This window comes from Anas acuta, chromosome 24, assembly GCF_963932015.1.
Source record: "Anas acuta chromosome 24, bAnaAcu1.1, whole genome shotgun sequence".
NCBI classification, from domain to species: domain Eukaryota; kingdom Metazoa; phylum Chordata; class Aves; order Anseriformes; family Anatidae; genus Anas; species Anas acuta.
This window is the reverse complement of record NC_089002.1, coordinates 6806170-6815584: the sequence shown is the minus strand read 5'-3', so window position 1 is coordinate 6815584 and position 9415 is coordinate 6806170. Positions and strand designations below refer to the sequence as shown.

The 9415-nt window shown below is 50.3% G+C and overlaps 1 protein-coding gene across 1 annotated transcript; it reads left to right on the top strand.

Annotated features, from left to right (window-relative positions):
• The first annotated feature begins 432 nt into the window (after window positions 1-432).
• On the top strand, window positions 433-9190 carry LOC137844212 (C4b-binding protein alpha chain-like). Its single transcript, XM_068660414.1, has 14 exons — window positions 433-620; window positions 1727-1867; window positions 2345-2533; window positions 2996-3095; window positions 4074-4159; window positions 4521-4733; window positions 5150-5332; window positions 5983-6171; window positions 6527-6724; window positions 6946-7128; window positions 7358-7546; window positions 7786-7965; window positions 8057-8226; window positions 8418-9190. The coding sequence occupies exons 2-14, from the start codon at window positions 1771-1773 to the stop codon at window positions 8571-8573; spliced, it is 2133 nt and encodes a 710-aa protein (XP_068516515.1). The 5' UTR covers window positions 433-620; window positions 1727-1770; the 3' UTR covers window positions 8574-9190.
• The last annotated feature ends 225 nt before the right edge of the window (window positions 9191-9415 follow it).

Here is a 9415-nt window from a genome sequence, read left to right as displayed (position 1 = left end):
TCCTAAACGAAACCGTGCAGCCAAAGTGCAAAAGGAGCAAATGGTTGTGGCCTCTGCCAGAACTGTTACTGGAAAACGGGCTGGCAGCGGGGCCCAGCTGCTCCCCATCGCTGACCTGCGCACTCCCTGGGGCCCCGAGCGCTGCTGAGCCCGGCGCTGGCTCTCTGGCCACTGTGACTTCAGTGGGATGAGAGTGGGCTGAGGAAACCCTAATTCTGAGGCTGGCCGTGAGGCTTTTGGGTCAGGAGGCACGAGCTGTGGTGGAGCTGGTGTGAGCCTCTCGAGGAGGCCGTGGAGCGGTGCCAGGCTCTGGGTGCCTTCACCTCCAGATCATTTCAGCGCAGCGCTGGCAGCTGGGCGCAGAAAGCAAACGATTTCACCATCTGAGTGGGCTGCATTCAGCTGCCTACAGTGTTTCGTTTTGTGGGCTGAACAAACGACTTCCTTCGTGCTTGGAAGAGTTAATAATTTATAGGCGAGCTGGCACAAGCCCAGTGTCTGCAGAGTGCGACGCTTCCCGCGGCTCGGCACTGCCCGGTGTCGGGGGCAGCGGTGAGGAACTCGCTCCTGTGCCTCCAAGGAGCCCAGGCTGGTCGGCTCCCCCACTGACGGACCCCCAGGTAAGATGAGTTGAGCCACCCAGCTTCGGGTGCTGTTGCTCTCGGAGCTGTGTTGGAGTTTTGTTGCAGCTCCAGTGGGCACAAGGATGAAGGAATTCAGCCAAAAGCTGTGGTAAGGACTGAGGGAAAGCCAGAAGTGTCAGGTTTAGGGCGAAGGAGTGGAAAAAATAGGGGTGCAAGCTGATTAGAAAGAGGTGCTTTCCTTTCTTTTAGTTACTAATTGGTTGTAAGGGTCACCTTTGGTCAAAGCCTGTGCAATGTAGAAAGCATCAAGAAAGGCTGCCTGGTTTGCAGAAGGAAGGCAGGCACAGCGCTGGGAAGGTTTAGGTTCATAAATGATGATGCCGGGTAGTTAGAGATTTGAGAAAGTTAGAGAGGGTTCTGCCTGATCGCCAGCACAGCCAGTTTAGTCAAATTGTACTTACATTCTGTTTCATAAAGCAGTCTCCTGAATGACTTGCATGCTTCGGAGCCTTACTTCAACTGGTAAAATGTGACAATCTGCGCAACTCTTTTGTGCATATACTTGTAGCTTTCTGCTTAGGTATTTTTTCCTTTCTCTGCCTGTAATTTGTTACTAGGAGATTGTATTGACTACAGCAGGAGGAATTCTCCTACCTGTGGATTTGCTTCCCGGAGATTTATTGCTAAAGCAAAATGTTTTGTCCTTAAGTTAAGTTTCAAGGTAATTTTTCTAGAAGGATAAATGAATTCAAATGACCCTGCAGGTATTAATTTGGCTGTTTGGCTGGGAAGAACTTCTTACTGGTTTTAGTGTTCTTAAGTAAACCCAACAAACTATGAAGTATTTGTTACAATCAAAGTAGAGCTTTTTTTTTTTTTTTTTTTTTTTTTCTTTTTTTTTCCCTATCTTTTAAAAGTTTTAATTAGAAGCTTCTCACACAACGTGAATGAAGGACTAGCGGAGGAAAGCCTACGGGATGCTTAGCATCCACAATTTGTTTCCCTGTTCCCGTGCTGCCAGTGAGGGGCTGTTGCCAAGCTTCTTGTCCCCTGCTGGGGCATCTGCAGCTCCTCGTTCCCTCCTGCCCTATGGGCACTGCATGGAGACAGAACTTCATTCCCCCCTCTGCTATTTTTCACAGGTAGTTGGCCTAGAAAAAGAATGTGGTAACGTCTGCAGGCTGGGATGAGGATGATGCCAGCTCCAGGGGCAGGGAGGCCGAGGGGCCGTGCCGCTGTCCTCAGGCTGCTCCTCGCTGCTGCCCTCGTTGTGGCCGTGCAGGGTAAGTGAACGCAAGAGGGGAGAGAGTCCATCAGACAAACCAAGCTCCCTCAAAGGGAAATTGTTTCCCAAGGTTCACGAACTGTCGATGCTCCTCATTTCCTGGTTGTTTGCATTTCAGGGATCTGGTCAGAATCCATCCTCCTCAGCCTTTTTTCCTTTCCTGTGCAGAACGGCTGTCAGGTCACTCTAGCTTAAAAAGGGGCACTGGTTTGGAGATAGGGAGCAGTTAGTCTGGACTTAGGCACCAGCCTTTCAAACTGCTGGATGAAGTGTGAGGAGCGAAGAACACCGGGGGTGATGCTCCTTCCCTTTCCCTGGTGGCTGTCCTGAGTCACAGACTCCCTTCCTCCTCTTTGCCTCTAGCTTTAAGGGGTGTTAAGGCCACCAAAGCCTCCTCGCTTGGACCTTCAGAGCAAGGCAGACCCAAACTCCCATTTTTTTCCTCACATCTTTCTGACGGTATTTCTGCTGGCAGGTTCCTGCAATGCTCCGCCACGTATCCCATCCGCAGAACTGAAGGAGAGCTACCAGCGCATCACCAAATTTTCCTCCTCGGAGAAGGTGGAATACACCTGCCGACCAGGTTACACGAGAAGTAAGTTCCGGGCCAACCTTATTTGTGGAGAGGATGGTACGTGGAAAGGACCGACCGACTTCTGTTCACGTGAGTACATTTTCAGTTGATTTTGATTCTGTGCAGGTGCTGTCAGCATCCCAGGGGCTGTGTGGGGTGGCAGGAGCTGAGCGAGGGTGGCACAGCACCGGCAGTGCTCTGCTGAGCACCAGCAATGGTGGCAAGAGCTGAGATCTGCTGCCTTTGACCATTGACTCTGACTATATTCAAAGGCAGGTTCTTCTGCTCAGGCACTTAGTAACTCTTAGTTCAAAACAAGTTTTTTAAACTGTCAGTAAGAGAACCCTTTAGCTGTAAAGAAATGCTTGGCAGAGGTCCTGCAACCTCCCTTAGGCTGCAGAGGCTGACTGCAGGTCGTGATACAGGGTAGGATTTAGGGCATGAGGGTCGTCCATCCCCTTGTTAAATATTGGAGGGGTCTTCTGCTCTCCTGCTGGATTTTCCTGCTCCTTCAGGAGCCAAAGCCCTCACCCCGGTCCTGTTGTCCCTCAGCCAAGCAATGCAGCTACCCCGGAGACCTGGCCAACGGCAGACTTGTGGAAACGGAGCTGTTCACCTTTGGCTCAATAGCCAACTACACCTGCGACATGGGGTAAGCCAGCAGTGCTCAGGGCACAGGTCCCTGTGACCCCGAGGTGATGCCCAGTCCAACTTTCTGTACAATAGTGGCTGCAGAGCTAAAGCACGGGCTCTGCTATCAAGCCAGCTTGTCGTGATTGACTTACAACACGCTGCCTGGAAACTCCTCCGATTTGTGTTTAAGGACCCAAAAGGAGAGTCCAACACACGGTGCAGTTTTGGTTCTTCATGCTCACCGTTAATTACAAGTCAGGCACCAGGAAAAAAGGCATTTGTCCTCCCTGGTGATAGCTCGTGCTAGCAGAAGCCTTGTACTAGTGTATGTAATTGCAGACTGCAATCAAAGTGTCTCCTAAACTTTCATTTGAAAGCTTGAAGAATGAGTTTTCTTAACCTCATCCTTTGAGGCAGTTCTTCCCAAACTCCAGCTCTCCAGGGCCTTTCTAAACCCTTCCCAATGTTCCAACATTTTCTGAAGGAAATACATCAGTCCTGAAGTCAGAGCTTTACTGATAGTTACAGCCAGCTGAGCAGCCTGCAGAGGGGAATCCTTATTTAAGAAAGCGTGTTTCTGAATCGGTCACACCACTGTAGTTTTCCTGCAGCTGCTACCGACCGTTCTGCTAGTTTGCTTGGGGCTGATGCCTGGTGAGACGGGGCCACCTCTAACCCTGCCTCTTTCACAACAAGGATGGGAGAGGAAAGTGTGAGATCTCCCAGGTGCAAATGTGATGAGCCATCATTAACTGCATCTTGATGTCGCACAGATAATAAATAAAATAATGGACATTTTCCTATGGAAACCATGTAATATTTTGCTTTGTCAAAAAAAAACAAAAACAAACAAAAAAAAAACCGGCATTGATGGCAAATTTCTGATCAGCTTGGATTATAAGGAAGCCAAAAAAATCCTACTGTTGATGTTTTAGGTAAAATCAAAAAAATCAAAACTGAGCTTGACAAGAATTTTCCTCCCCTCTGTTTCACACAGGTACAGACTGATTGGAAATTCCCAACTTCATTGCGTGCTTAAAAATGGGCAAGTTACGTGGGATGGAGACGTTCCCTTCTGTGAGCGTAAGTCAAGTCCCCCAGCTGAGCTGCTCGTTAGATGGTACTGGGGATGCAAGGAGAAGCAGTCGCTTTACCCCATGGAGGGCTTTCATAATTCATGGCCTGGTGAAGCCTGGAAAAACATTTTTTCTTGGTGTTTTTATTCCTGTGTCACCCTGTGAAAAAGTCGAAGCAAGGCAGCTGCACGTAAGAGGGATTACCCCAAAGCCACCCAGCTGCGAGGCAGAGCTCTGCTGAGTAGGGCCTGGCACGTAGGGGACCTGCCTTGAATTTCTGACCCCTCACTCATTGTATTTCAACTTCTCTTTTACCAGACCTTTGATTAAAAGGAGTCTTTCACCTTTTTATTTTTTTATTTTTTTAGCAATCCCATGTTCACCCCCTCCAAAAATAGAGAACGGAGAGCACAACGGAGGCGACGTTACCGTCTTCAGCTACGGATCCTCTGTCACCTATCATTGCAACTCTGCTGGCAGGGGGGAGAGAGCCTTCTCGCTGGTGGGGGATCCCTCGATTTTCTGCACAACCGTGGATAACCTGAACGGCGTCTGGAACAAGCCAGCCCCGGAGTGCAAAGGTGAGCAGCAAAGTGCCCTGGCACCGCAGCAGCACCAGCCGGGGCTGGGGACTTTGGGGCTGGACCCGATGATCTCTTGAGGTCCCTTCCAACCCCTACAATTCTGTGATTCTGGGTCTTATCTGAGCTTTGGGAAGAAACAGGGTGTCAGCAAAGAATTCAGAAATCTGCTGTGGTGCCTGCTGCCTTTCCTTTGCTCTTGTGCTTTGCCTTAATAAATGCGTGTAAATAAATAAATAAATAAATATAAAATGCTGTAATATAGAATTAAGAGTTCAAAAATATCGTGTCAGCCTGCTACCTTGTCCTGTCCATTTTCATCCCTTTTCACAAATGTGTGCTACAAGAAATGCTTTTAATAATCTCTCCTGTAAGCGTGGCTGCCCGCGGGGCTGAGCGCTGGTGTTTCTCTGCAGTGGTGGGCTGCCAGCACCCCCAGATTGAGAACGGGAAGCTGCTGAGCGGGTACAGGGCCGAGTACACGTACCGTGACACCGTCATGTTCGACTGCGAGTTCCGCTACACCCTGCAGGGCAGCGACACCTCCACCTGCAGCGAGGCCGGGAGCTGGGAGCCGCCGCTGCCGCTCTGCCAGCGCAGTGAGTGCCCGACCCGCACAGGGCTGACAGCAGAGCCTCCAAGCGTCAGCTGGCAGGACTTCATTTTTCATACTTATTTGTTTCATTTTACTTCACTTCACTTTAATTCCCTTTACTTCACTTTACTTTATTTTTTATTTTATTCCTTAGCAAATCTGTTGTGCCACGGTGGCTTTTGATTTCCTCTTTCCTGGCAGCATGCTGGAGATGATAGAGGAATGGGATATAGGAACGTAGGTGTAGGAATTTACAACTTTGGGCCACAAAAGCTAGAGTCTTGTCCTGCTCAAGCTGGTGAGCATTTCTCAGTAGAATTCAAAGCGACTAAGCTGACCTTTCTATATTTAATATTTTCAAAGGTCATTGGCAGGTGAGGGCAGAGCCTCACACAGTGTAAACTTTGTTAGAAATCTCACCTCGTTATAACATAGTAGTGTAAATTACTGCATGGTCTGAAACTCTTTGTACATTTTCATTTATTTCCGTTGCATTCACTCTCCAGCATCACTGAACTCAGGCAATTGCCTTAAGTGGATCTCAAAGAACAACGTGAGCCCCTGTTTTTCCCCAAATTCTCTTTTCTGCGTGCTGTTACGGGCCTCACTGGTTTATCGCTGGCAACGTCCTCAAATGGCTGATTTCACTCCTAGGCAGCTGCGATGACCCTCCTGACGTGTTTAGGGCTGTTAAAGCGAGACTCGCGGGCAATTTGTTCCCTGCTGGTACTGTGGTTACCTACGAGTGTGAGCCGGGCTACGAGTTCAGCCCCGGACAGAACACACGGCACATTACGTGCCTGGCAGACCTGACCTGGAGTGAGGCTCCCTCTTCTTGCAACAGTGAGTGCACGTCCCTTCAGCTTCATTTCCCATGTGGTTGGGCAAAGCCGTTCCCAAATAAACAGTCTGCAACCTGCTTCATTTACCACCACGTCTAAGGCATGGGCTGGCTTGGTGCTGCCCCACCAGCAGCTGCCAGGGCCCCCAGGAGAGGAGGAGGAGGAGGAGGAATGTGTGTCCAGGAGAGCTCCTGATGGGCCTGCCTTGCCCGTCAGCTATTGTGGGAGGATGTGATGACTGGTTGTGTATGCCCAGAAAATAAAACTTCCTCTAGGAGTGTCAGAAAATGGACATTTGTTTGTCTTACAGAGCCTTTGCTATGATTTCTCTCTTGCTAATATTCAGCATTTCTCAGAAATTAGTTGCCCGGATCCAGTAGTCGGGAATGCAAGGCCTGTAAATGGGTGGTATAAAACCGTCAAATACATGTATGGAGACACCGTCCGTATCATCTGTAACGAAGGCTACACTATCCAGGATTATGGCAGCAACGTTGTGCTTCAGTGCACAAACAAAGGCACGTGGGACCCGGCAGTAACAGAGTGCTCCTCAGGTAGGCAGCTGGTGGGGCGTGTTGGCTGGCTGACTGCTGATTTCTGCCTTCCGCAAAGATTTGGGTCACTGTACGGTGTCCCTGTCTGCCACCAGCACTGGAAAAATGTGTGCAGAAATCTACAAGCCTTAGATGATGATAGCTGTCTTTTCCATAGAAAGCCTCTTCGCTGGAGTTCTTTCTGAAAATACATGAAATCCTTTATTTTCTTCTGTTTCTAGTACCTCATTGCCCACAGCCCGTTACTGACCATGGGCGAGAGGTTTATAAGAGCAAAAACGACTACAGCGTCGGGACCCGCGTGACGATGGCGTGTGATGAAGGCTACGTCCTCAGAGGCGACGAGCAGATCGAGTGCAAGGCTGACCAGAACTGGACTCCCTCGGTGCCGTTTTGTGACAAGGGTACGAGCTCAGCAGCGGCATCGCCAAGGAGAAATCGTGGGTGGTGGAAGGGGCTGCGCTGGGGCCTGACCCAGCAAGAAGCTGGGCAGTGACCCTACATGTGCTTTTGTTCTTACAAGCATGAAGTTGACCCCTGCACTGATTTCTGATTTGGTTCTCACTTGAATGCGACAATCACACATTTTTTTTAAGTGTTATTTGTTTTGTATCAATTCCCGTTGTTTCATAGGCTGTGACCCCCCTCCACAAATCACCAGCGGGCAGTACACGGCCTCGAGACCAGGGGTCTTCCCCTACGGATCGGAGGTGATATACAGCTGTGCCGCGGGTCTGTCCCTCATCGGGGACAAGTCCATCTACTGCACCTCCACCGACGGGGAGAACCTGGGGTGGAGCGGCTCTGCCCCGGAGTGCAGGGGTGAGTCGCTTCCCCATGGGGTCACGCCGGGACCTGGGTGTGCAGGGGGACCTGGAGCAGGGCTGCCGGCCCCTCCTGCTTCCCCTGCAGGCTGTGGTGTGAGCTCAGCACCTTGGGGTTGGCATGGGGAGAGGAGATGCCGGTTCTCCTGCATTGGGTGCCCCAAAGTGTTCAGGGCGAGCCCCGCTTTGTGTCCCGGGGCACCCGGCCTCATGCATCCGTGCGCGCTCTGCCCGCAGTGGTTCGCTGCCCCAGGCCTGATGTTGAGCACGGAAGGATGGCTCCGCTGAGACACACGTTCCCCTACGGGGTGACTCTGAAATTCTCCTGTGATGAAGGCTTCGTGCTGCGCGGCGAGGCTGAGACCCAGTGCACAGCCGACAGCACCTGGCAGCCGCCGCTGCCCTCCTGCGTCCCAGGTGGGTCCGGCACCGCGCATCCACCGCCCTGGAGCTGGCAGGGCGTTTTCTCCTCCTGTTACATCATTTTTGCCAACTGTTTTCCTTCCAGTTCAATGTTTCGTGCCACAGACCGAAGGGAGTATGAATTTGCCCTCCTATAAGCGACCATACAAGATGAATGACATCCTGTACAGCCCCTGCAGGACTGATTCCTATCGCCCACAAAATTTTCCAAGCACCTGCTCAGCTGATGGCACGTGGATACCACCACCCAAGTGTGTGAGTACCACTTTCTGCCCAGGCTTTGCATTTTGCCCCATTCGTAGCCTGGAACAGCACCAGTCCGACTTCATTAATGTGCCTCGTTACCATAGGGCTGGCACGGTGGTGGGGCTGCATTAGGAGGGGGATGCGTCCTGCGTAGGTCCCTGCCATGTAGCCTCATGCCCTCTGTCTTGGTTCTTTTAAAGAAAACGCTTCTCACGTGCCAGAAGATTCTTCAAATCAAAGAAACTTTCCTGTGCGGCGTTCCTCTGACTGAACTGAAAACTTTGCTGGAGGTGCAGAAGCTGTACCTGGAGATCCAGAAGCTGGAGAAGGAGCTGGGAAGCAGAAGCAGCAGCTGACTACCACGGCTGCTTGATTTCATGAGAACCTTCTCCTTTGCGTGACAAATAACGTGATGACTGAGGATTTTGTATGACCTTGTAATTCACCCTAATACTTAAGTAGCCAGAACAAAAAAAAAAAAAAGTTGGTGAAGGAATAGATTTAATTTTTTTTCCAGAAAAGGAGTCAGAAAGTCTTTTGGCTTGTTCTGCTACAGCTCACTGGGTTAGGTTTGTACATCACTTCATACACTTTAAAGCTTTACTTTTAGGTATGTTTGTTAGCCTCTGTTCACATACATTATGTGCATTGCTGTGAACAAGTGTTTAACTACCCAATTATCTACAGCCTTCAGAACTGGTACAATGAGGAAATATTCATAGCCTGTTTTCTAGCAAAACAAGAAGCCCAAGCAGGACAGTTCTGATGGAGCAGAAGTGCCACTTGCTGCTTCTTTGTGTGTCCCCCCTTGCACCAAGAGCAGTTGTTGCAAATAATTTCAGCTGCTTCTTTCTTTACAGTTTAATTTCTGCACTGTCCAGCAAAGGGGAAGTGCTCCACTGACATGGATCTTGTGATCGGAGCAGTATTCCTTCTCTGCCAGATTAAAATAAAGCTGCAGTTCTGATGACAACTGTGTCTTGTTTTCAATAACTCTGTCCTCTCTGCACTACAGCAAGGGCACGTTCCGTACTCTCTGCTTGCTCAGACACAGTTTTGCTGTTTCCCAAGCACAGGGCTGCCTGGAACAGGGTGTGCGAGGCCATCTGCTGCCTGTCCCACTGCCCCTCCTGGGCCCAGGTGAAAAGGCAAAGGGAACACACAGCTCTTCGCTGTGTGCCCATCAGCAGCTCCTTCT

What these genes read in the sequence shown, in the direction of transcription:
- LOC137844212 (XM_068660414.1), top strand. Translation starts at nt 1,771, where the DNA reads ATGAGGATGATGCCAGCTCCAGGGGCAGGGAGGCCGAGGGGCCGTGCC. An exon ending in GCTGCCGCTCTGCCAGCGCA is followed by an intron (nt 5,333 to 5,982) that starts GTGAGTGCCCGA and finishes TTTCACTCCTAG; the next exon opens with GCAGCTGCGATGACCCTCCT. An exon ending in GGATACCACCACCCAAGTGT is followed by an intron (nt 8,227 to 8,417) that starts GTGAGTACCACT and finishes GTTCTTTTAAAG; the next exon opens with AAAACGCTTCTCACGTGCCA.